General features: G+C 47.6%; 1 protein-coding gene across 1 annotated transcript in view; it reads right to left on the reverse strand.

The window, feature by feature from the left end:
• Positions 1-368: 368 nt before the first annotated feature.
• The window catches only part of KCNK1 (potassium two pore domain channel subfamily K member 1), a 57,246-nt gene continuing 29,744 nt past the window's right edge, over positions 369-27,870 (reverse strand). Inside the window, exon 3 of the mRNA XM_069750955.1 lies at positions 369-649. Coding sequence (XP_069607056.1) covers positions 378-649 — 272 coding nt within the window. The 3' untranslated portion in view covers positions 369-377. The remainder of the gene's footprint in view (positions 650-27,870) is intronic.

Genomic DNA, 27,870 nt, shown 5'->3' on the forward strand with positions numbered 1-27,870 from the left:
GCGTCACACACGCCGATTCAGCGATGTCTGCAGGGAGTCCAGCGACTAAATAAAGTTCTGGACTTTCCCCAGCGACCAACGATGTCACAGCAGGATCCAGATCGCTGCTGCCTGTCAAACTGAACGATATCGCTAGCCAGAACGCTGCAACGTCACGGATCGCTAGCGATATCGTTCAGTGTGACGGTACCTTAAGTCTGTGCCAGTGCACGATACCATTAATATGAGTGCACATGATTTCTTCACATTGCCCTGTGAACTACCCAAATATTAGGACTTGATAAACAGACTGATTTGATTTGTGCTATTATTTGAAGCTGAGGTACGTATCTCCGCGCGGAGACCCTCCCCCCACCCCCCCACCCTCATCCTCGGCTTTACTGGTCATTATTTATGGAGCCATCACTGGTGTAACTAACCACCGGCTGTAAGGACACAAACGGTTCGCTCAGTTTTTGCTCTTCTTTTAAGGAGGCGACCTGGTCAGAGATGGAGGAGAAGGCCAGCTGGTCGTTCTCCATTATGTTCTCCTGATCTTCGTCTTTCTTCTTCTTCACGTAGAAAAGTTTACGGAACATTTTCAACTCCTGAAGTTCACAATATGTCTCGAGCACCACCAGCATCGCGATGAGACCCAGCAACAAGTAGACTGAGGATAAAAAAAGAAAGGTATATTAATATAGATAAGGAGTTATTAAAGGTTCGGGGACCCCCGTTTTGAAGATAGGTGTGAGATGGGACCCGCATCTTTCAAGGCATTTATCAGGTATCCTTTGGCTATGCCTTAAGTGCAGAATTTGGAAATTAACACTCCATAAAAGCAATTATTTTTTCTATTCTTTTTTTACTTTTATTCTATTTTTTTACTTTTTAGGTTCAATGTTCTAAAATAAAAAGCTTGGTTGTTTTTTAACCTTCTGTGTAAATACCTTGCTATTTCCCAAATGTATACTATCAGAGCACAGGCACATTCTGGTTTACATCCAAAGGTTAAAACCGTCTACAAACCTATTATTTCTCACAGATGAAGGTTTGTTATAGGGGAACTTGCCAACACGAAAATCCTCTAACTACCGGCAGCATGGTAACAGAAGATGCCATGTAGGTTTATATGGAGTTTTGTTGGAAAAGATTCAGCACAATGCATTATTGATTAAAATCCCTGTGCTTTGTATGCCTTGGAGTCCAGTGGGCGGTCTCACTTAATGATTGACAGTCTGTATGGCTGTGCTAACAGTAAGCAAGCGCCCCTGTGTTTGAGAGCCAGCTACCAGCTGACAGCCATCTAATGTGTATGGCGGGGGGTTCTTCAGTTGTCAGTCAGCGATTAGGACCGCCTACCTGACTTTTAGGCATTAAAAGAGCTGAGATTAGTATTAGTGATGCACAAACGTGCTGGGATAAGGTGTTATCTGTTAATGCTATCTAATGCTATGTTCTAGTCCTCGCAGCTGCATGTCTCGCGGCCGCTCAGCAGACGCAACACATGGAGGGATTACCTAACAAACAGGCAATCCTATGCACATATTCCAGCTGTCAAACAGCTGTGGTGACTCAACCATATTTTTCAAGCACGCCGAAGACACTCGGTTAGCACCCGAGCATGCTCAGATAACACCTTATCCCAACACGTTCGCTCATCACTAGTCACAAGTTATACTGATTTTTTTTCTGCCAAGGTGTATATCACCCTGCTCAGGTCTTCTTACCCAATATAATGCCTCCAGTCGATTAAACATGATTTCATGGTGACAGTTCCCTTTAAGGTTGTATCTAGTCCTAGTCTGGGCAATCTTCTATGAGATAAACAGATTGCAGTCCAGACTGATACGTTGTAGCAAACCCGGCGCATACATCTGCACATGGCATCTGATATATTTATCTTACAGAGGATTTGGAAGGCTGGATCCATTGTATCAACTCTGAAAGGCCTTAAAGGTTGAAATTCACAGAGAGCAAACACCGATCTGGAACATGGCGATGACACAAAGGATAGGGTTGTAGGATCATTTCTAAGCTTCAGTTACATGAGAACCTTTCACCTGTGACTACATTTAATTAATGTGTATAATGCCCTAAGAAAGCTGAAGTGGAAAACTGAAGGGAAATATCTACTATATAATTGTCTAAGGGTCACTTCCGTCTTTCTGTCTGTCTGTCTTTCTGTCACAGATATTCATTGGTTGCGGCCTCTGTCTGTCATGAAATCCAAGTCGCTGATTGGTCACGGCAAATCAGCCACGACCAATCAGCGACGGGCACAGTCCGCAAGAAAATGGCCGCTCCTTCCTCCCCGCAGTCAGTGCCCGGCGCCCGCATACTCCCCTCCGGCCACCGCTCACATAGGTTTAATGCCGGAGGTATCGGACCGCGTTATGCCGCGGGTAACGCACTCCATTACCGCCGCTATTTGCCCTGTGTGACCAAGTTTTTACTATTGATGCTGCCTATGCGGCATGAATAGTAAAAAGATCTAATGTTAAAAATAATAAAAAAGATAAAAATCATCATATACTCACCCTCCGGCGCCTTTCCCGCTCTTCGCGATGTTCCGGTGCTAAGGATGGTATGTGACAAGGACCTTCCATGACGTCACGGTCATGTGACCACAACGTCATCACAGACCCTGCGCGCCTGCGCGAGAAGGACCTGCCAAGACGTCACGGTCATGTGACCGTTACGTCATGGCAGGTCCTTCTCGCGCAGGCCCGGAGAAGCTGCGGTACCATGGAACAGGCAGGGACAGCGTCAGGAGCAGATGAGTATTTCATATTCACCTGTCCACGTTCCATCCGCCGGGCGCCGCTCCGTCTTCCCGTCCTCTTGCAGTGACTGTGCAGGTCAGAGGGCGCGATGATGTAGTAGTGTGCGCGCCACCCTCTGCCTGAACAGTCAGTGCAGAGAGATGGGACGCTGAGGAGCAGCGACGAGAGGTGAGTATGTGATTTTTATTTTATTATTGCAGCAGCATTACATGTGGCACAATGCTATATGGAGCGTCTATGGGGCCATAAAGAACTGCATGGAGCATTATATGGGGCATCTATGGAGCCATAACTGCATGGAGTATTATATGGGAAATCTATGGGGCCATAACTGCATGGAGCATTATATGGGGCATCTATGGGGCCATAACTGCATGGAGCATTATATGGGGCATCTATGGGGCCATAAATGCATGGAGCATTATATGGGGCATCTATGGGGCCATAACTACATGGAGCATTATATGGGGCATCTATGGGGCCATAACTGCATGGAGCATTATATGGGGCATCTATGGGGCCATAACTGCATGGAGCATTATATGGAGCATATATGGAGCCATAACTGCATGGAGCATTATATGGGGCATCTATGGGGCCATCACTGCATGGAGCATTATATGGGACATCTATGGGGCCATAACTGCATGGAGCATTATATGGGACATCTATGGGGCCATAACTGCATGGAGCATTATATGGGACATCTATGGGGCCATAACTGCATGGAGCATTATATGGGGCATCTATGGGGCCATAACTGCATGGAGCATTATATGGGACATCTATGGGGCCATAACTGCATGGAGCATTATATGGGACATCTATGGGGCCATAACGGCATGGAGCATTATATGGGACATCTATGGGGCCATAACTGCATGGAGCATTATATGGGGCATCTATGGGGCCATAATTGCATGGAGCATTATATGGGGCATCTATGGGGCCATAACTGCATGGAGCATTATATGGGACATCTATGGGGCCATAACTGCATGGAGCATTATATGGGGCAATAACTGCATGGAGCATTATATGGGGCATCTATGGGGCCATAACTGCATGGAGCATTATATGGGGCATCTATGGGGCCATAACTGAATGGAGCATTATATGGGGCATCTATGGGGCCATAACTGCATGCAGCATTATATGGGACATCTATGGGGCCATAACTGCATGGAGCACTATATGGGGCATCTATGGGGCCATAACTGCATGGAGCATTATATGGGGCATCTATGGGGCCATAACTGCATTGAGCATTATATGGGGCATCTATGGGGCCATAACTACATGGAGCATTATATGGGGCATCTATGGGGCCATAACTGCATGGAGCATTATATGGGGCACCTATGGGGCCATAACTGCATGGAGCATTGTATGGGGCATCTATGGGGCCATAATGAACTGCATGGAGCATTATATGGGACATCTATGGGGCCATAACTGCATGGAGCATTATATGGGGCATCTATGGGGCCATAATGAACTGCATGGAGCATTATATGGGACATCTATGGGGCCATAACTTCATGGAGCATTATATGGGGCATCTATGGGGCCATAATGAACTGCATGGAGCATTATATGGGACATCTATGGGGCCATAATTGCATGGAGCATTATATGGAGCATCTATGGGCCATAACTGCATGGAGCATTATATGGAGCATCTATGGGGCCATAACTGCATGGAGCATTATATGGGGCATCTATGGGGCCATAATGAACTGCATGGAGCATTATATGGGGCATCTATGGGGCCATAACTGCATGGAGCATTATATGGGGCATCTATGGGGCCATAATGAACTGCATGGAGCATTATATGGGGCATCTATGGGGCCATAACTACATGGAGCATTATATGGGGCATCTATGGGGCCATAAATGCATGGAGCATTATACTACATGACTGGGCAAAATACTACGTGACTGGGCAATATACTACGTGGACATGCATATTCTAGAATACCCGATGCGTTAGAATCGGGCCACCATCTAGTCTACTATATAATTGTCTAAGGGTCACTTCCGTCTGTCTGTCTTTCTGTCTGTCTGTCACAGATATTCATTGGTCGCGGCCTCTGTCTCTCATGGAAATCCAAGTCGCTGATTGATCGTGGCAAAACGCCCACGACCATTGCCATGACCAATCAGAGACGGCCATAGTCTGGCAGCGAAATGGCCGCTGCTTTACTGCCCTGCAGTCAGCGCTGAGCGCTCACAAAGGGTTAATGCCAGAGTTAACGGACCGTGGTGTAATGCACTCCGTTAACGCAGCTATTAACCCTGTGTGACCAACTTTTTACTATTGATGATGCGTATGCAGCATCAATAGTAAAACTATCTAATTTTACAAATAATAATAATTAAAAAAAAAGGTTATTCTCACCCTCCGAGGTCGCGCGCTGTTCTCGGCAGTGCACGCAGCAGGTTCCGGTGCTAAGGATGCTATGCGCGAAGGACCTGCCATGACGTCACGGTCATGTGACCGCGACATCATCACAGGTCCTGCGCTCATACCAACCCTGGGACCGGAAGCTGCCGCGTGCACCGCACACAGGCGACAGGACTACAGGGGGCCTTCGGAAGGTGAGTATATGTTTATTTTTTATGTTAAGTCTTTTTTATACACGCATATAGTGCCCACATTGCTATACACTACGTGGGCTGTGTTCATACTGCGTGGGCTCTGTTATATACTACATCTCTGTGCTATATACTATGTAGCTGGGCAATATACAACGTGACTGTGCAATATACAATGTGACTGTCCAATATACTACGTGGCTGTGCAATATACTACGTGCTCTGTGCTATAAACTATGTAGCTGTGCAATATACTATGTGGCTGTGTCGGTTCTGTTATATACTACGTCGGCTGTGCAATATACTACGTGGCTCTGTTACATACTACGTGGCAGTGCAATATTCTTTGATATACGACGTGGCTATGTTATATACTACGTGGCTCTGCTATATACTACGTGGCTGACCAATATACTACGTGCCTGTGCAATACACTACGTAGCTGTGCAATACACTACGTGGCTATGTTATATACTACGTGGCTGTGTTATATACTATGTAGCTCTGCTATATACTACGTACGCTGTGTTACATACTACGTAGCTCTGTTATATACTACGTCGGTTGTGTTATATACTACGTCACTATGCAATATAGTACGTAGCCTGTGCTATCTACTACCTACATATTCTAGAATACCTGATACGTTAGAATCGGGCCACCATCTAGTATATATATATATATATATATATATATATATATATATATATAGTTACTGCTCAACACCTATAGAAGAACTCTTATCTCTCGGAATAGCTTAGATGAGAAATAATAATAGATGAGTTCTGGTGCTCATGTTCATCACATGACTCAGATCCTTCTTATTTTTATGGATATATATATATAATGTGAGCAAGCTCTAATCTTGGTAAACATCATTTTGTAGGTAGGGGGTGGAGGTGAGCTGTAACCATCATCGATTGTGAACTGAATTGTGGATCCTTTGTTATCTTTTATAGTTAGAATTGTTACCGTTCATCCTAACCATGTCAGTGATGATAATGAGACTGCTGAAAATAATGTACGGAAAAGAAAGTAGGAGTCTCATATTAGGCCTCATGGTCAGTGTGAAAATTAAAGGCTTTCTCATCTTTTTTCATGTAAAATGGTGATATAGATATTTTTAAATACAAATTGACCCCAAAAATCTGATTTAAACATTGGTTATTTTCTGATGAACATTCGATTCAAGAGCGAGCTTAACTGGCTTCCCCCACTGGGTAAAATAACACTGGGATATCTCTGCTCTTTTTCTGTTTATTCCATGCATATATAGGCTGTTTGTCAGTCAATACGGCCGTACCTGCAAGGTAAAATGAAGATTAGCACATGTCAATAGGACTGACAGACGGTGAGGTGGGTTATAGAGGATATACCCGGGTTTAATACTTAGCCACTCCATGAAAAGGATTCTCCAGTATAGTATAAGTTAAAGGGGTGGTCCGAAAGCAAAGCATTTTTCCCCATCTATTTAGTCCCATAATCTAAGCTATATTATAATATACTTGCTCTAAAAATTCCCTACCGTTCCCTATCTACACTATTTACTTTTCTATTTTTTTCTCTTCTTCCTGTCTGATGACGATTCGCTCAGTATCCGCCGTGCACGGTGGGATACTCAAGGCTCGATACAGGTGCTCTGGGCCTGCGTCTTCATTGTTTTAGACCTTAGTATTGAAGTAATATTGCTGGAAAACAATATGTGCATATATGTGTATAAATCTCCATTCGCCGGGGGGGCTTCACCTCTGGTACCCTCTTTAATCACTGAAATAAAGGGCTACTGTCCAGTGTCATTCTGCAATCACATGGAGCACGGCAGAGGATGTCGGTGTGGCTTCATTCACTTATCTATGGCAAATTCCAAAACAGAATCAGTATAGTTTTATAAAAGCATAAAACAACCTGTAAAGTGATTTCTCACCAGACGGATCTATTGTTTGCTATTTACACAACACTCACGAATCCTCAAGCTGAATATTAAAACCGCCACCTAAGACCGGAAAGCACAAGAACCTCCAGTAACGAGTCGTGTAACAACGCCAAGCAACATGTTTCTGCTATGGGAAAAGACCAGGTATTAATCCACCTTAAGGACTCGTGCAGACGGCCGTATTATCAATCGGCGTGTGTTCTGTTAACCATCAGATCGCACCAGTGCTATTCTATGGGGCCGTGCAAATGCTCAATTTTTTTTTCTTAGTCTGTCCGAAAAAAAAAAATGTCAGCATGCCTGAGTTTGATCTCATATTCAGTTCGCACTTGGCCATGGAAGTCAATGAGTGCCATTGGACTGCACTCGGATGACATCTGAATGCAGTCCGATTTCTGCACACTGACAGAATAGATACATTTTGTTCTTTATTATTATTATACATTTTTATAGCGCCATTTATTCCATGGCGCTTTACATGTGAATACGGGGCAAATATAGACAAATACATTAAACATGAGCAGATAACAAGGCACACGAGTACATAAGGAGGGAGGACCCTGCCCGCGAGGGCTCACAGTCTGCAGGATTCATCTTTTCCTTACAGTGTGCTCCGATTGTCCCATCCAAGAGAATTAATCACACTATGATCACACTATGATCACACTCTGACCAAGCTCTGACCAGTGTCAGTTGTATAATCAGGGCTATTCTCTCAGATAAATTAATCTATGGCCATCTGCAAGAGCCATAAGTGTTCAGCTTTTAGGAGGGAGGAGCGCCGATAATATTTAAAAGAGTTTAAGGTTTTGCAGTTTTAGAAAAACACTGTAATCAGCAGAGCTGCTGAGCTCAAAAATTGGCTGCGGAACTATCGACATGACATCAGCGCTGCAGACCTGTCGACATGACATCAGCGCTGCAGACCTGTCGACATAGCATCAGCGCTGCAGACCTGTCGACATAGCATCAGCGCTGCAGACCTGTCGACATAGCATCAGCGCTGCAGACCTGTCGACATAGCATCAGCGCTGCAGACCTGTCGACATGACATCAGCGTTGCAGACCTATCGACATGACATCAGCGCTGCAGACCTGTCGATATGACATCAGCGCTGCAGACCTGTCGACATAACATCAGCGCTGCAGACCTGTCGACATGACATCAGCGCTGCAGACCTGTCGACATGGCATCAGCGCTGCAGAGCTGTCGACATGGCATCAGCGCTGCAGACCTGTCGACATGGCATCAGCGCTGCAGACCTGTCGACATGACATCAGCGCTGCAGACCTGTCGACATGGCATCAGCGCTGCAGAGCTGTCGACATGGCATCAGCGCTGCAGAGTTGTCGACATGACATCAGCAATGCAGACCTGTCGACATGACATCAGCGCTGCAGAGCTGTCAACGTGACATCAGCGCTGCAGACCTTTCGACATGGGTTCAGCGCGGCAGAACTGTCGAAATGACATCCACGCTGCAGACCTGTCTACATGACATCCGCGCTGCAGACCTGTCGAAATGACATCCGGGCTGCAGACCTGTCGACATGGCATCAGCGCTGCAGACCTGTCGACATGAAATCAGCCCTGCAGACCTGTTGACATGACATCTGTGCTGCAGACCTGTCGACATGACATCCGTGCTGCAGACCTGTCGACTTTACATCAGCGCTGCAGACCTGTCGACATGACATCAGCGCTGCAGACCTGTCGACATGACATCAGCGCTGCAGACCTGTCGATATGACATCAGCGCTGCAGACCTGTTGACATAACATCAGCGCTGCAGACCTGTCGACATGACATCAGCGCTGCAGACCTGTCGACATGGCATCAGCTCTGCAGAGCTGTCAAATGGCATCAGCGCTGCAGACCTGTCGACATGACATCAGCGCTGCAGACCTGTCAACATGACATCAGCGCTGCAGACCTGTCGACATGGCATCAGCGCTGCAGAGCTGTCGACATGGCATCAGCGCTGCAGAGTTGTCGACATGACATCAGCAATGCAGACCTGTTGACATAACTCAGCGCTGCAGAGCTGTCAACGTGACATCAGTGCTGCAGAACTGTCAAAATGACATCCACGCTGCAGACCTGTCGACATGACATCCGCGCTGCAGACCTGTCGAAATGACATTCGGGCTGCAGACCTGTCGACATGGCATCAGCGCTGCAGACCTGTCGACATGGCATCAGCGCTGCAGACCTGTCGACATGACATCAGCCCTGCAGACCTGTCGACATGACATCCGTGCTGCAGACCTGTCGACTTTACATCAGCGCTACAGACCTGTCGAAATGACATCCGGGATGCAGACCTGTCTACATGACATCCGCGCTGCAGACCTGTCGAAATGACATCCGGGCTGCAGACCTGTCGACATGGCATCAGCGCTGCAGACCTGTCGACATGAAATCAGCCCTGCAGACCTGTTGACATGACATCTGTGCTGCAGACCTGTCGACATGACATCCGTGCTGCAGACCTGTCGACTTTACATCAGCGCTGCAGACCTGTCGACATGACATCAGCGCTGCAGACCTGTCGACATGACATCAGCGCTGCAGACCTGTCGATATGACATCAGCGCTGCAGACCTGTTGACATAACATCAGCGCTGCAGACCTGTCGACATGACATCAGCGCTGCAGACCTGTCGACATGGCATCAGCTCTGCAGAGCTGTCAAATGGCATCAGCGCTGCAGACCTGTCGACATGACATCAGCGCTGCAGACCTGTCAACATGACATCAGCGCTGCAGACCTGTCGACATGGCATCAGCGCTGCAGAGCTGTCGACATGGCATCAGCGCTGCAGAGTTGTCGACATGACATCAGCAATGCAGACCTGTTGACATAACTCAGCGCTGCAGAGCTGTCAACGTGACATCAGTGCTGCAGAACTGTCGAAATGACATCCACGCTGCAGACCTGTCGACATGACATCCGCGCTGCAGACCTGTCGAAATGACATTCGGGCTGCAGACCTGTCGACATGGCATCAGCGCTGCAGACCTGTCGACATGGCATCAGCGCTGCAGACCTGTCGACATGACATCAGCCCTGCAGACCTGTCGACATGACATCCGTGCTGCAGACCTGTCGACTTTACATCAGCGCTACAGACCTGTCGAAATGACATCCGGGATGCAGACCTGTCGACATGGCATCAGCGCTGCAGACCTGTCGACATGACATCAGCCCTGCAGACCTGTCGACATGACATCCGTGCTGCAGACCTGTCGATTTTACATCAGCGCTGCAGACCTGTCGACATGACATCAGCGCTGCAGACCTGTCGACATGGCATCAGCGTTGCAGACCCGTTGACATGACAGCAGAGCTACAGACCCATCAACATGACATCAGCCCTGGAAAACCTGTCGAAATGACATCCGTGCTGCAGACCTGTCGACATGACATCAGCGCTGCAGACCTGTCGTCATGGCATCAGCGTTGCAGACCCGTCGACATGACAGCAGAGCTACAGACCCATCAACATGACATCAGCCCTGGAGACCTGTCGAAATAACATCCGTGCTGCAGACTTGTCGATATGGCATCAGCGGTGCAGACCTGTCGACATGGCATCAGCGGTACAGACCTGTCGACATGACATCAGCGGTGCAGACCTGTCGACATGATATCAGCGCTGCAGACCTGTCGACATGACATCCGTGCTGCAGACCTGTCGACATGACATCTGCGCTGCAGACCTGTCGACATGACATCCGCCCTGCAGACCGGTCGACATGGTATCAGGCAAAGATGTGGAGGGCAGTGTACCTGAAATAGCACTAGCTGGTTGGTGATTTCTGGGTAGTCCAAACCATGCAGGACCCAGCAGGGTTAAACTCCTGAATAGCCATGAGGAGACATCATAGAGAAACAGCAGTGCTGAGGAGTGCTGCTAGATACAAACTCAGTGTGTCGGCCTGACATGAAGGGAAGCAGAGCAGTGACCACAGTGAGTAAGGCCATGCTGAGGAGGCGTGCGAGTTACTGCTGTGATAACAGGTAGAAGAGAAAATCCCCACATTGCCAATGATTGTCTATGGGACTGCAGGAGATAGCCAAGCTGTACATGTCCAGGGCAGGCCCATAGACAATTAGTAGAGCAGTGGTGCGCATGCTGACACATTCTAACGGGGCATTTCAGAACCCCCTTCTTGGGATCTTCGTGGTTCCTATGGTTTATTTTCCCAATAATTTGCTGACTTAATACCATCCCGAATTTAAGTAAACTATCATTCTAAATAACCCTTATTATTGACCAACAAAGTAAACTGCAGCGTTGCAATCAGCCTAGCTGGCTGGATTCAAAAGGAGCTGTTAAAAGTATAATGTGTATTAGGGCCAACAGGCTGTCCCTCAACAGATTATTTTGGGAGAGGAATTGAATTGGCCACTGGAATTTCACCAGCTGATCCTTTTTGTTCTTCTGGAGATAAGATGCTGCAAGAAGAGTCTGGAGCCTTCTCATAGACAGCACTGGCGTCTGGGCAACTTGGCCTAGCCTATTTATATGAGGGAGATGAGGGAGATGGCTGACCGCTATCTAATGTGTATGGGAGATTCCTAATAATGTGCTTTGTCCCACCCAGAAACATTTACTTTTATGCTGAGTAAATACTGACAAGGGGAAAAAAAAATCAGTCCGTTTATCTCACTGTCCCTCCCAGGACTGGTATTTCATAGCTACTAGACTGGGGACTCTTGTAAGTCCACAGGACCGTTGATGGCAGATGTCAGTAAGAAAAGCTGCACCAGCCGGCTGCTGTAATGACGCACAAGACATTATACAATGTTTACCCAAGGAGGACAATAATATTCCTTGGCTGGAAATAAGATTGATGTCTTTATTATTGTGTGGATCTCAGGCGGGAAAATGATAAAACACTAGCTGAAGAGCCGGCATTGCCCAGGCATAGTAACTAACTGTGGTTATAGTGTAATAGAGTGCAGGGTTGAGTATGTCACCTCGGAACAGACAGACCAACTGCTGAAGGGGATTTATTAACAGGGGTAAAATTCTCCTCGCAGGGAGGAAGCAGGGGTTAGCAAAGATAATGCAAGCAGTATAACAGTACACAACAAGTTAACTGAAGCTATGAAACAGTTAAGCTGCAGAATAGAAATGGAAAACGAGTGTTCTTGTAACTTAACAGTCCAGGGAGATACTGACTGGAGGGTCCTTATTCCAATGTGGGTACAGTCACCAGCAGCACCTGAAGAGTCTGAAGTCTTTCCTGTCTTCTGAGAACTAGAGACTCCGGGGTTAAACCTTTGCAGTCTGTTCTTCTCAAAGTGAAACTGGAACCAGGAAGTAGCACAGTCTCGGTTACTGCTGCAGGAGTCTCTGTATGTAAGCCTGGCAGCTTCTCTGTAGTTGTAATAGGATGCAGGTACTGAGTATGTCACCACGGAACAGACAGACCAACAGTTGAGCGGTTTATTAACAGGAATCAGGTTCTCCTCGCAGGGAGGAAGCGGTGGGAAAGAACTAGCAATAAAACAGTGCAAAAATATGGGAGTCAAACGATGTAACAGGAATAAGCAAGATTTCTTGAGAAAAGAACACTTATCAGTCTGATGAGGACTTGGTTGAAGGGTCGTCTTCTCCAACATAGACGCCGAGAAACAGCAGCACTTGTCGTCCCTCTGTTGTCCGTGAGCTGAGTAGTCTCTAGGAGCCTGCTGCCTGGGGTTTCGGGAGTTAATGTGGTGGTATGCACAGGCTCTGAGTCTTTAGCTTTTACAGCACAGCCAGGAATCAGGGGCTCTGCACTGTTAAGTCTCTGTACCAGGAATCACAGTCTCTGTACTGATACCGCGGAGACCAGGGGCTACAAGTCTCTTCTCTGTCTCCTGGAAACTGGAAACTACGGGGTTAAGCATGTTCCCCCTGTGCAGCTGGAAGCAGGAAGTCACACAGCCACTCTGCTGCGAGTCTCTGGATATCAGGCCGACAGTCTCTCTCTCTACAGCACGAACACACACACACTGAGCAGTTTCCTTAGTCACACTCAGGGGTCCTTGCTTGTCACTGTGATCACCAGGGCTGCACACAAGTCACTGTCTCTGCGCTGTCAGGGGAAGAGTCTTCTCAGATTATGGAGGCTTCCAAGTCCCCACTCTCACTCCAGCCATAGTGCCCTCACGGAGAGCACTCTGTCATGGGGAGCGTGGCGCTGCAGCCTGCTTTCTTTCTGGTACACTGTCCCCTCTGGCGCGCTCTGCTCTCCCGCACTTTTCTGACCACACCCCTGTCTCTTCCTCCCTGCCCCAGCCGTCACATGGTCCCTTCTGTCCAGGGCAGAAAGTCTTCCCCCCGACAACCCAGCTGTCTGACTAAGTGGTTCCAGGTAAGGAGCAGGGAAAGCAACCTCCTTACATAGTAATGATGTCACACACACACTGGGCAGTTACTTATCACACTCAGGGATCTTTGCTTGTCACTGCGGTCACCAGGGCTGCGCTCTAGTCACTGTCTCTGCACTGTCAGGTGAAGAGTCTTCTCTGATTCAGGAGGCTTTCGAGTCTACACCCTCACATACAGCCTTCACTATGGTGGGTATCTCAGTCTCAGTGCCCTCACGGGGAGCACTACTTTTAGGGGAGCACGGTGCTGCAGCCTGCCCTCTCTTTGGCGCGCTGCCTTGTCTCTGCTCTCCCGCTCTTTTCTGACCACACCCCTCTCTCTTCCCAGCAGTCACCTCGTCCCCTCTGTCCAGGGCAGAAAATCTTCCCCCCCAACAATCCAGCTGTCTGACCAAGTGGTTCCAGGCAAGGAGCAGGGAAAGCAACCTCCTTACATACCCCCTTTCTTAAAGCTCGCCATTCCACGGGCGAGGACTTTTCGTGCTTCTCTTTGTTCTTTTGAGGGGAGTCAGATACCTGCAATCCTCGCATCTCCTTCTGCCTTTCTTCTTGTACATACTCCAAAACTAAATGGTCTAGGAGTTGCTCATCAGTCAGGTTGAGATATGCTTTCTCTGCTTCGTCAACAACTGCTGTTCCCTTCTTCTTTTTCTTCTTCTTCTTAGCCTTGCCGGTAGCAGGTGTTTGCGTAGGGGCTTCTTGCTCGGGTTCCTGAGTCTGGGGGCTTACTACAGGTATTTCTTCTCTATAGCTCCCCCTCTCTTTGACAGGAGCATTCTTGTCAAAACTAGAATCGGATGAAATAAGATGATGCAGGTCGGGTACTTCATCATCCGTGCCGAGCTCCGCGGGCATCACTTCACAGGGCTTCTCAGGCACACTCCCCATCTCACACAGCTGTTCCATTTCCTCTGTTCGATCAGGATCCTGTGAGCTGACAGCCAGCACACTCTTCACCTCAGGGGACGATATTAGTGGTTCCTCCTTCTCATCGACGAGGACCTCAAAAACGTGCGTCGCAGGTACACTTGGCACTTTCTCTCCTTCTTCGGGAACTCGTGCTGGGCAAGGCGGTAAAGTACTTCGGTGGTCTTCTTGGGTGAACGTTCCTTTCTTTCTTCCAGGCTGAGTTTCACAGGCAGAACCTTCAGACCCAGGCTGGAGATCCACCAGGCTCGCCTTTACGCGACCAGAGATGCTTGACACCTTCTCCACCTCTCCTTGGCGTCCGACATTGTGGTACTGTCTTGCCTTAGGTGGAACTCTTCTCTTCCTGCCGTACCATTCTCTCCAGGGGCGACGTTCCTCAGAGGGTGAGCGGATCTCTGCCACCGTTCTTCTCGGGTAGGGCAATTTCTGGACATGTGTCCCACCCTTCTGCACGACCAGCACTCACGTCTGCATCTGTCTGGAGGGCACTTCAGTCTGGATCGTCGACCTTGGCGGGGGACATGTCTCACCTGCGGTTGCTCTTCACCCAAGGATATGGAGTTACACTCTGGGGCTACAACTGAAGCCTTCTTCATACTGCGCACCTCTCCTCTATCTCTTTCTGGCGGCTTCCACACGTTACCTCGGGGTATGCCGCTGGTTCCCAAAATGGCAGTCAGGGCTTTCCCCAGACTCTCAATCTCTTCCCAGATTCTTCTTATCTTCGACCGGGAATCCCGGGTCCACATCGCCTCCTCTTCATTTTGACTGGGTGCTGTATTGCCAAGTTTTTAACACTAAGGTTCGGATACGGCTTTAAAGAAGGCTACTATTTGCGATATAACGCAATTTTATTTCAAAGTACAAAATTAAAGGAATAATATGATTGAATAGTATGATTGCGTACACCTTTGTATATTTTAAGATACAAAGTACATACAGTATAAGGATTAAATTCATATAATGATTAAGTACACATACTCACATCATCTGTCACCAAGGAGCGTTTAAACATCATCCGTCTGGAAAATCAGAGAAGCAATACCAAGACAGAGAACCCCTGGAAAATTCACAACACTGCACGGACGTCCCCACTTATGCAGGTATCACAACACTGTAAGTACAGGTACACCAGTTTATGCTTCTGTCTTAAGGTACCTTCACACTGAACGATATCGCTAGCGATCCGTGACGTTGCAGCGTCCTGGCTAGCGATATCGTTCAGTTTGACACACAGCAGCGATCAGGATCCTGCTGTGATGTCGTTGGTCGGAGCTAGAAGGCCAGCACTTTCTTTCGTCGCTGGACTTCCTGTAGACATAGCTGAATCAGCGTGTGTGACGCCGATTCAGCGATGTCTTCACTGGTAACCAAGGTAAACATCGGGTTACTAAGCGCAGGGCCGCGCTTAGTAACCCGATGTTTACCCTGGTTACCAGCGTAAAAGTAAAAAAAAAAAAAACACTTCATACTTACCTTCCGCTGTCTGCCCCTCGGCGCTCTGCTTCTCTGCCCTGTGTAAGCACAGCGGCCGGAAAGCAGAGCGGTGACAGCTCTCCAGCGACCAAACAGCGACGCTGCAGCGATCCGGATCGTTGTCTGGATCGCTGCAGCGTCGCTCAGTGTGAAGGTACCTTTAGTCACGTTTCTCTGGTCTAAGGCTACGTTCACACTAGCGTTGTGCGCCGCTGCGTCGGCGACGCAACGCACAACGCACGCAAAAACGCAGCAAAACGCACGCAAAAACGCTGCGTTTTGCGACGCATGCGTCGTATTTTGCCGAAATTTGGACGCAAGAAAAATGCAACTTGTTGCGTTTTCTTGGTCCGACGCTTGCGGCAAAAAAAACGCATGCGTCGCACAACGCAGCACAAAAAGACGCATGCGTCCCCCATGTTAAATATAGGGGCGCATGACGCATGCGTCGCCGCTGCGTCGCCCGACGCAAACATGACGCAAAACGGGAAACGCTAATGTGAACGTTACCTTATATAGTGATCTGCACTATGTTTCATTTGGTTTCACCCTGCCCTTCAAGTGGCCAGCTTTCAAGATAGGATGAGACCAAGATATCAGTCATACATCAGACAATGGGCCATAAACCCATAGATACATAAAAGCCCACAAAGGTTAGATAAACCCACCACAGACAGAGGTTAAATAAACCTTACTGTTTTACAATAACAAATAAACTTAAAACTGTTTGTAAACTCAAAGGTCTTCAGACAATAAATAAACAGCTCTCAAGATTGTGTCACAATGAGCATTGTCTGTCTGTAAATGTATGACAAGAAATGCTGCTCTGTAATGGTCTGTATGCATTCAGTATATTTCAAAATGGACGCAAAATAGCCATTTTTATATTTACATTACAGGTGCTCCGCAGTTGTAGCATGTAGGCAGTCTTTTTCGCCAGGCGGCACTAGTCTCACTTTGGGGACCGGTCTCTCTTTCTCGCACCGGAGGGCTGTACTCTGCAGCAGGGGTCTTCTTATATTCAGCTACTTCCTCATGGACTCGCTTAACCTCCGTCAAGTCTTCAACACATTGAGGGGCAGTTACCTCCCTGCTCCATACCTTTCCCACTGGCACTACCACCCCTTGCGCTTGCTCGCGCGTGCATGCCTCACTCCCGATCTCAGAGAAGGTCATATCTGGCTTTACGCGCTTGCGCTCTCCCAGGGCCTGTTTCATCAACACATCTCGCAAGCCTGTCACCAGTTGGTCTCGCAGCACAAGGTCAACTGACCCCACACCTATGCCGACCTTCCGTATAATGGCAGTATGAAGCTCCTGCAGCGCGTTCATATATTGCATCACGGTCTCCCCTTCTCTTTGTACCCGGTGGGACAGTCGCATGCGCAGCTCCCCTACGTCAGTGGGGTCCCCATGCGTTTCCTCAAGTATACGTAATACTTTGTCCAGGGTATCTCTCGCCTGGGGAGGTCTGAGCATAACAGAGTCCCGTGCATCCCCCTCTAGGGCCATTACAGCTATTTCCGCCTGCAGAGCCGGTGTCATAGGATGCATCCGCATCATCCCTCGGATGCGCTCCGTCCAACTCCACAACATGACATTGCTCCCTGAAAATTTTGGCAGGTTAACTAACATGGCTCCCAGGAAGATGCTAGACCTGGGGCCTCCCCCAACTGCTTGGTCTGCCCCTTCTGCGCTACCATGTAACATACTGCCGACTACGCCAAATGTAATAGAGTGCAGGGTTGAGTATGTCACCACGGAACAGACAGACCAACTGTTGAAGGGGATTTATTAACAGGGGTAAAATTCTCCTCGCAGGGAGGAAGCAGGGGGTTAGCAAAGATAAAGCAAGCAGTATAACAGTACACAACAAGTTAACTGAAGCTATGAAACAGTTAAGCAGAATAGAAATGGAAAATGAGTGTTCTTGTAACTTATCAGTCCAGGGCGGTCCTGACTGGAGGGTCCTTATTCCAATGTGGGTACAGTCACCAGCAGCACTTGAAGAGTCTGAAGTCTTTCCTGTCTTCTGAGAACTAGAGACTCCGGGGCTAAACCTTTGCAGTCTGTCCTTCTCAAAATGAAACTGGAACCAGGAAGTAGCACAGTCTCGGTTACTGCTGCAGAAGTCTCTGTATGTAAGCCTGGCAGCTTCTCTGTAGTAACGATGTCACACAAACACTGGACAGTTACTTATCACACTCAGGGATCTTTGCTTGTCACTGCGGTCACCGATCACTGTCTCTGCACTGTCAGGTGAAGAGTCTTCTCTGATTCAAGAGGCTTCCGAGTCTACACCCTCACATACAGCCTTCACTAAGGTGGGTATCTCAGTCTCAGTGCCCTCACGGGGAGCACTACTTTTAGGGGAGCACGGCGCTGCACCCTGCCCTCTCTTTGACGTGCTGCCCTCTCTCTGCTCTCCCGCTCTTTTCTGACCACACCCCTCTCTCTTCCCAGCAGTCACCTCGTCCCCTCTGTCCAGGGCAGAAAGTCTTCCCCCCAACAACCCAGCTGTCTGACCAAGTGGTTCCAGGCAAGGAGCAGGGAAAGCAACCTCCTTACAATAGCACCTCACTTCTCTCATTTTCCCATCACGCCTCTCATTTCCCCCATAACACCTGTCATTTTTCCTCCAATATATACCTGCATGTAATCTCCCCTGTATATAGTATACTAGATAGTGGCCCGATTCTAACGCATCGGGTATTCTAGAATATGCATGTCCACGTAGTATATTGCACAGCCCACGTAGTATATTGCCCAGCCACGTAGTATATTGCCCAGCCACGTAGTATATTGCCCAGTCACGTAGTATATTGCCCAGCCACGTAGTATATTGCCCAGTGACGTAGTATATTGCCCAGTGACGTAGTATACAGCACAGAGCCACGTAGTATATTGCCCAGCCACGTAGTATATTGCCCAGCCACGTATGTCACAGGTTACAAAATAAAAAATAAACATATACTCACCTTCCGAGGGCCCCTTGTAGTTCGGTCACATGACCGTGACGTCATGGCAGGTCCTTCTCGCGCAGGACCTGTGATGACGTCGCGGTCACATGACCGTGACATCATGGCAGGTCCTTCTCGTGCAGGCGTGCAGGGCCTGTGATGACGTCGCGGTCACATGACTGTGACGTCATGGCAGGTCCTTCTTCCATACCATCCTTGCAACCGGAACCTGCCGCTTGCATGGAGCGGTCACCGGAGCGTCGCAAAAGGTGAGTATATAATTATTTTTTATTTTTTTATTATTTTTAACATTAGGTGTTTTTACTATTGACGCTGCATAGGCAGCATCAATAGTAAAAACTTGGTCACACAGGGTTAATAGCGGCGGTAACGGAGTGGGTTACCCGCAGCATAACGCGGTATATTACTGCTGGCATTAACCCTGTGTGAGCGGTGACTGCAAGGAGTATGGAGCGGGCGCCGGGTGCTAACTGCAGGGGAGTAGGGAGGGACTAATCGGACTGTGGCCGTCGCTGATTGGTCGTGGCAGCCATGACAGGTAGCTGGCGTGACCAATCAGCGACTTGGATTCCATAACAGACAGAGGCCACGACCAATGAATATCTGTGACAGAAAAAAGGACAGACAGAAGGACAGACAGATGGAAGTGACCCTTAGACAATTATATAGTATATACCTGTATGTCATCTCCGATATATAGTATATACCTGTATTTTATCTCCCCTGTATATAGTATATACCTGTATGTCATCTCCTCCTGTATATAATATATACCTGTGTCATCTCCTCCTGTATATAGTATATACCTGTATGTCATCTCCCCTGTATATAGTATATACCTGTATGTCATCTCCCCTGTATATAGTATATACCTGTATGTCATCTCCCCTGTATGTAGTATATACCTTTATGTCATCTCTCCTGTATATAGTATATACCTATATGTCATCTCCTCCTGTATATAGTAGATACCTGTATGTCATCTCCCCTGTATATAGTATAGACCTGTATGTCATCTCCCCTATATATAGTATATACCTGTATGTCATCTCCTCTTGTATATAGTATATACCTGTATGTCATCTCCTGTATACAGTATATACCTGTATGTCATCTCCCCTGTATATAGCATATACCTGTATGTCATCTCCCCTGTATATAGTATATACTTGTATTCCATCTCCTCCTGTATATAATATGCTCCTGTATATAGTATATACCTGTGTGTCATCTCCCTTGTATATAGTATATACCTGTATGTCATCTCCTCCTGTATATAGTATACACCTGTATGTCATCTCCTCCTGTATATAGTATATACCTGTATGTCATCTCCGATATATAGTATATACCTGTATATCATCTCCTCCTGTATATAGTATATAGCTTTATCACTAACAAACTCTCCTTCCTTGGCATCACTGAAACCTGACTCAGCCTCTCCAGCTGCACTTTCTTATGGCGGACTCAATCTCTCTCACACCCCTCGCCCCACCAGCAAACGTCGTGGAGGAGTTGGCTTGCTCCTGTCCGATATTGCTCCTTTACCCCAATTCCACTACCGCCCTCTGCTACTCCGTCCGCATCTACTCCCCCCTCCAACCTCCAGCTGGCTGTCATCTACCGCCCCCCAAAACTAGCCATCTCCACCTTTCTTGACCACTTCACCACCTGGCTACTTCATTTCCTCTCAGCCAACATCCCCACTATTATTATGGGTGACTTCAATATCCCCATTAACACTTCCACCCCAGCTGCCTCTAAACTTTTATCGCTCACTGCTTGCTTTTGTCTCACTCAATGGTCCATCGCAGCCACCCCCAAAGATGGCCACACACTGGACCTCACCTTCACCTGCTTCTGTTTCCTTACTAATCTCACTAACTCACACCTCCCCCTGTCTGACCACAACCTACTGAAATTCTCTTCCCTCTCCTAGTGCGCAACCCCCACTCCACAAACTCACTCACCCTCAAATAAATCTCAAACACCTAAATTTACACTCACTCTCTGAGTCCCTTCTCCCTCTTACAGACATAGCTTCCCTTCATGACACAGATGCTGCTGCCACTTTTTATAACACCACAATGACAGCTACAGTTGATTCGGCCGTCCCCCTCGCGCATATCAAATCTTGTACAATCAACAGACAGCCCTGGCTGACCAGCCTGACCAAAGAACTGAGACGAGCTTCCAGGGTCGCTGAGCGGAAATGGAAGAGATCTCGCTCTGCTGAGTACTTTATCGCATACAAGCAGTCCCTCACCAGTTTCAAGTCCACTCTCACTGCCGCAAAACAAACCACCTACTTATCTCTCATATCCTCCCTGACTCACAACCCTAAACAGCTCTTCAACACTTTCAATTCTCTACTCCATCCCCCAGCACCTCCTCCCTCTCCTCTCATTTCTGCTGAAGACTTTGCCTCTTTTTTTTAAGCAGAAGATCAATAACATCAGAGAAAGCTTTGGCCCGCAGCCCTCCATGCCCCTCCTATTGACTGCTCAGCCCTGTTCTTCCAAAGCCAGCTTCTCCACCATGACAGATGATCTGCTCTCCACCCTTCGGGCAAGATGACATCTCACCACTTGCACGCTTGACCCGCTCCCATCCCACCTCATCCCTAACCGCGCCAAAGTCTTCATCCCAACCCTAACACAACTCTTCAACCTCTCAATTACAAACGGTGTCTTCCCTTCATCCTTCAAACATGCATCAATCACACCTATCCTTAAAAACCCTCCCTCAACCCATCCTCTGTGTCCAGCTATCGCCCGATATCCCTTCTCCCTTATGCCTCAAAGCTGCAGGAACAGCATGTCCATCTTGAACTGTCCTTCCACCACTCCTCCTGCTCCCTCTTTGACCGGTTACAATCTGGCTTCCGAGCACATCACTCAACTGAAACTGCCATAACTAAATTGACCAATGACCTACTAACTGCTAAGAGCAAGCGACACTACTCTGTCCTCCTCCTCCTGGACCTGCCTTCGACAATGTGAACCAGTCCCTCCTGTTACAGATTCTCTCATGTCTTGGCATCATAGACTGGCCCTATCTTGGATCTCATCATATCTAACAGACTGGACATTCAGTGTCTCCCTCTCCCACACCACCTCCTAATCTCGCCATTGTCATGGTTTACTGTGCTCTCGGGTCAGGTAGTTGCAGGGTTAACTCGGATGGCCTCTTTCTGGGTCCTGGGAGGCTTTTTATAGTCTCACTGTGAGGTCAATCCTTGTCGTTTATACTCTGACCATTGGCTGAGTGTGTCTGACCCTGGTGTGCCTCTGTTTTGTGCAAGTACTAAAGTCTGTCTGTTTGGTTTCTGATCTGATCCTGTCCTGTTGTGATTCCTGCCTGCTGTTTCTATACTGTCTATTGCCCGTTCTGGTTTTCTGATCTCTTGCTACGTCCTGACTATTCTTCTGACTGCCCCTGTGTACTGCGCCGCCCTCTCCGTGTATGACCCCCGCCTGTCCGACCTGAGTTCCCCTCTCCTCTACTTCAGATTCCCTGTAGAATCCTGCACTCACCTCCAGCAGCAGGATGCTAAGCTCCGCCCCCTGTGGTCACATGATCGTAGGTCCTTCTGTTCTCTGCCATACTCAGCATGCTGCTCAGGTCCCGTCTGTCTAGCTTTCTCTGTGGTATCTGACCCCGGGCTCTCCCGCAGTGTAGGTGAGTCATCCCTGTTTAGCCGTGGCAGTGCACCGGTGCTGACAGGATCCTGACGTTATAAACGACCGTCACATTTTTTTTTCTCTTTCTCTCTCTCTCTTTTTTAAGGGGGAGGTTAAGGAGTGTTATCTGCATGGATCCTATGCAGGCATTTGCCGGTCAGGGGAAACACCTAACGCAAATGTTCCAGAAATTGAATGTGGAACAGGGCACAATGGCTCAGACCCAGCAGCAGCTGGTAGATACCGTACAGGGGGCGATCGCTACGGGGTCTTTGGGTACTGGTAGTAGAGATGTGTCGTTGGTATCTCCTAAATCTCCAGTAAAACTGCCCGACCCCTTCTCAGGGGATAAAAAGGAGTCCAGAGCTTTCAGGGAGGGGTGTAAACTTTTTTTTTCCCTGAGGCCTCGTTCTTCTGGGGCTGAGTTCCAGAGGTTGGGGATCATTATTTCCTTACTTCGGGGTCTCCACAAGCCTGGACCTTTTCTCTATCTCCTTCTGCTCCTGAGAGGATGACTGTTGATGCCTTTTTTGGTGCCCTGGGACGAGTCTATGATGAGCCTGACAGGGTCCGTATGGCTGAGGACATGGTAATGAGTGTTCAGCAGGGCAAACATTCAGCTGAGTGGTTCTGTTCGGAGTTCCGACGGTGGGCTGCAGAGGTGTCCTGGGATGATGCCGCCCTTCGAAGGCTATTCCGCAGAGGCCTGTCTGAACGCCTCCAGGACGCTTTGGCCCTTCATCCTCCACCTGACACTTTGGAGGACGTCATAACCCAGGCCGTACGAATGGACTGCAGGTTACGTGCCAGGGGTGTCATGCAGTGTGAAACTTCTCTGTTTGCTGGCAGCAAAGAGATTGGGACTGCTCCTGAGGCCATAGAAATCGGCGTCACCTCGCTAAAAGAGAAGGAGAGAAGACGCTGCTGGGAGAAACAACTCTGTTTCTATTGTGGAGAATCTGGACACTGGAGAAAAGATTGCCCCTCATGTCTATCATCCTCTAAGACGACGGGAAACGTCTAGGTCTGGGTAGCGGTCGAGGTGGCTGCCCAGACCTTCAGGTACTATTTTCCTCATGTACTAAAGTCTTGTTAAAGGTGGAACTATGGGTAGACAATTATCGTTTTTTCTCTACAGCATTGGTGGACAGTGGTTCATCTCTCATCCTGGTCAGTTCCTGTGTCATCTCCCAACACAAGATAGGGACTGTCAGGCTGGAAACGACACTTAAAATTGTGGCCATCGACTCTTCCCCTCTTATCCGTACAGGGATTCTTTATGCTTCCAACAGGTTTTCTTTACAGATCGGTTCTTCCCACAAGGAAGAGATGGAATGTTTTGTTATGGACAAATTGCCCGCAGGGCTAGTGCTGGGCATGCCATGGCTTCAACGCCACAACCCAGTGATTGACTGGAAAACAGGGGAGATTATTAAATGGGGATCCAAATGTATCGATTGTTGCCATAAACCTGTTTGTTGTTTGAAACTTGCAAAACCTGTCTCGATGTCTTCTGTTAGTCTGGAGGGTATTCCGGAGTACCTAAAAGACTTTGAGGATGTGTTCTCTGAAAGTGAGGCTGAGGCGCTGCCCCCGCATAGGCCATTTGACTGTGCTATTGATCTTATTCCTGGAGCCAAATTGCCCAAAGCCCGTCTATTTAATTTGTCAGGCCCGGAGCGCCTGGCTATGAAGCAATACATTACTGAAAGTCTTCGTAAAGGGCATATAAGACCTTCTGTGTCCCCAGTTGCTGCGGGGATTTTCTTTGTTAAAAAGAAGGATGGCGGCCTACATCCCTGCCTCGACTTTCGAGAACTTAATAAAATCACAGTCAGGAACACATACCCCCTGCCTCTGATTCCTGATCTCTGTAACCAGCTCTCTGGGGCCAAGTGGTTTTCGAAATTGGACCTCAGAGGAGATTATAATCTGATAAGAATACGGGAAGGTGATGAGTGGAAAACTGCATGTCTTACATCAGAGGGGTTATTCGAAAATCTGGTGATGCCGTTTGGTCTCACCAATGCCCCAGCTGTGTTTCAAAATTTCATTAATATAGTTTTTTCGGACCTCATTGGTCGCTTTGTTGCGATCTACTTGGATGATATCCTGATATATTCCTCTGACAGACATTCTCATTTATCACATGTTTAAACAGTGTTTCAAAGACTCAGGGAAAATCAATTATTTGTTAAACTAGAGAAATGTTCTTTTTTCAATCAGGAGCTATCATTTTTGGGTCTCATAATCTCTCCACAGGGGCTTCATATGGATCCTACTCAGCACGCTGCTCAGGTCCCGTCTGTCTGAGCTTTCCCTGTGGTATCTGACCCCGGGCTCTCCCGCAGTGTGGGTGAGTCACCCTGTTCAGCCGTGGCAGTGCACTGGTGCTGACAGGATCCTGACAGCCCCTTGTCTGTCGGTGTTCACCAAGGCTCAGTTCTATGACCCCTACTCTTCTCCATCTACATCTTCGGCCTGGGACAGCTCTTAGAATCCCACGGTTTACAATATCATCTCTACGCTGATGACACGCAGATCTACCTATCTGGACCTGACCTCACTTCCTTACTGACAAAAATCCCACAATGTCCGTCTGCTATTTCATCTTTCTTTTCTGTTCGCTTTCTAAAACGCAACATGGACAAAACAGAATTCATCATCTTTCCCCCCACCTCACTCTACCCCTCCACCGGACCTATCAACCAATGTCAATGGCTGCTCACTTTCCCCAGTCCCGCATGCTCGGTGCCTCGGGGTGATCCTTGACTCTGCCCTCTCTATCAAGCCACATATCCAAGCCCATGCCTCCTCCTGCCGATTCCAACTCAAAAACATTTCCCAGATCCGTGCATTCCTTGACCATGAAACCACAAAAACACTAGTGCATACCCTTATCATCTCCCGCCTTGACTACTGCAACCTACCCTCTGGCCTCCCCTCTAGCACTCTGGCACCACTCCAATCCATCCTAAACTCAGCTGCCCGACTAAACCACCTTTCTCCCTGTTATTCCCCAGCCTCTCCTCTCTTCCAAGCCCTTCATTGGCTTCCTATTGCCCAGAGGCTACAGTTCAAAACACTAACATTGACATACAAAGCCATTCACAACCTGTCTGCTCAATACATCTGTGACATGGTCTCCCGGTACCTACCTACACGCAACCTTCGATCCTCTCATGATCTTCTCTACTCCTCTCTCATCTCTTCCTCCCACAACTGCATCCAAGTCTTCTCTCATGCTTCCCCTATACTCTGGAACTCTCTACCCCAACACATGAGGCTCTCGCCTATGGAAACCTTCAAAAGGAACCTGAAGACCCACCTCTTCCGACAAGCCTACAACTTGCAGCGATCCTCTGTCTGCTGAACTCTACCCTCTCCTAGTGTATCCTCACGCATCCCCTGTAGACTGTGAGCCCTTTTGGGCAGGGTCCTCTCTCCTGCTGTACTTCTGTGTGCCTTGTTTTACTCATGTTTACTGTACTTGTCTATATTTGCCTCGTTCACATGTAAAGCACCATGGAATAAATGGCGCTATAAAAATGTATGACAACAATAATAATAGTATGTCATCTCCCCTGTATATAGTATATACCTGTATGTCATCTCCTCCTGTATATAGTATATACCTGCATGTCATCTCCCCTGTATACAGTATATACCTGTATGTCATCTACCCTGTATATAGTATATTCCTGTATGTCATCTCCTCCTGTATATAGTATATACCTGTATGTCATCTCCCCTGCATATAGTATATACCTGTATGTCATCTCCCTTGTATATAGTATATACCTGTATGTCATCTCCCCTGTATACAGTATATACCTGTATGTCATCTCCCCTGTATATAGTATATACCTGTATGTCATCTCCTCCTCTATATAGTATATACCTGTATGTCATCTCCTCCTGTATATACCTATATGTCATCTCCTGTATATAGTATATACCTGTATGTCATCTCCTGTATATAGTATATACCTGTATGTCATCTCCACCTGTATATAATATATACCTGTATGTCATCTCCACTGTATATAGTATATCCCTGTGTGTCATCATCTCCTTTTATTGTTGTTATTATTATCTCCTGTATTAGACCTCGTTCACACGTTATTTGGTCAGAATTTTTACCTATTTGAAAGCTAAAACTTGGAGTAAAACAATCAGAGGAAAAGTTTATCAGAAACACGTCACCACTCGCCACTTCTGTAATTTACTCCCACTTTTGGTTTTGGCATATAAATGCTGAGGTAAAATACTGACCAAATACTGAACGTGTGAATGTGGCCTTATACACAGCCTTCACCTGCAGCTCCTCACTCTTTATACACAGCCTCATACTGCAGTAGCACCGCACTTCTCTGATTTTCCCCCTGACATCTCTCATTTTCCCCCTCACATGTCTATCCATGAGGCTCCTCCCTTCCATTGACGCCATGCCTCACAGGAGCAACTCCATTCTAGACACCACGGAGCTAGATGTGGCCTGTGACTGCTATGTTGGGTGGGCGTGGCTATGTGGAGTGGGCGTGGCTACACACACTCACCTTTAGATATTAGATTGATCAAGATATTGGGTGATGATTACAGAGAAAGATTAAAAGACGCTCGGTAAGGGTTCTGATAAAGTGGTGGCATATACCAGCTATTTCCAAAACTACACAGTAGTTCAGACCCACACGTAGAAGTGTGGCAACGCCAAAACCCACCTAGGATATCACAGAACCTATCGCAGCGGCACAGCAATATTCATATTACAGAAAACACTAAGTAACAAACCGAACAACTGACATTATACAGGATAAATGTGTTTTCTACTAGATATGACCAATATTCTAGATAGTCTATGCTCATTAAGAAAATGATATGCAAATATTGCCGAATTCTCAGACAGGACCCCAAGTTTGGGGCTCTAATTGGGACCAAATCAATATTCGCATGTTGTAAAGATATGTCCATTGCCAATATGATTGTTAAAAGATACATTAAAGGGTTATTGCCTTCTCCAAGATCCTATCCCAAATATATAATGGGTGTAATAATAATAATATTATCAAAGCGCTTGAAGAGAAAGATGGGAATAAACGGCACCGAATGCTG

This window comes from Ranitomeya imitator, chromosome 2 (assembly GCF_032444005.1).
Source record: "Ranitomeya imitator isolate aRanImi1 chromosome 2, aRanImi1.pri, whole genome shotgun sequence".
NCBI classification, from domain to species: domain Eukaryota; kingdom Metazoa; phylum Chordata; class Amphibia; order Anura; family Dendrobatidae; genus Ranitomeya; species Ranitomeya imitator.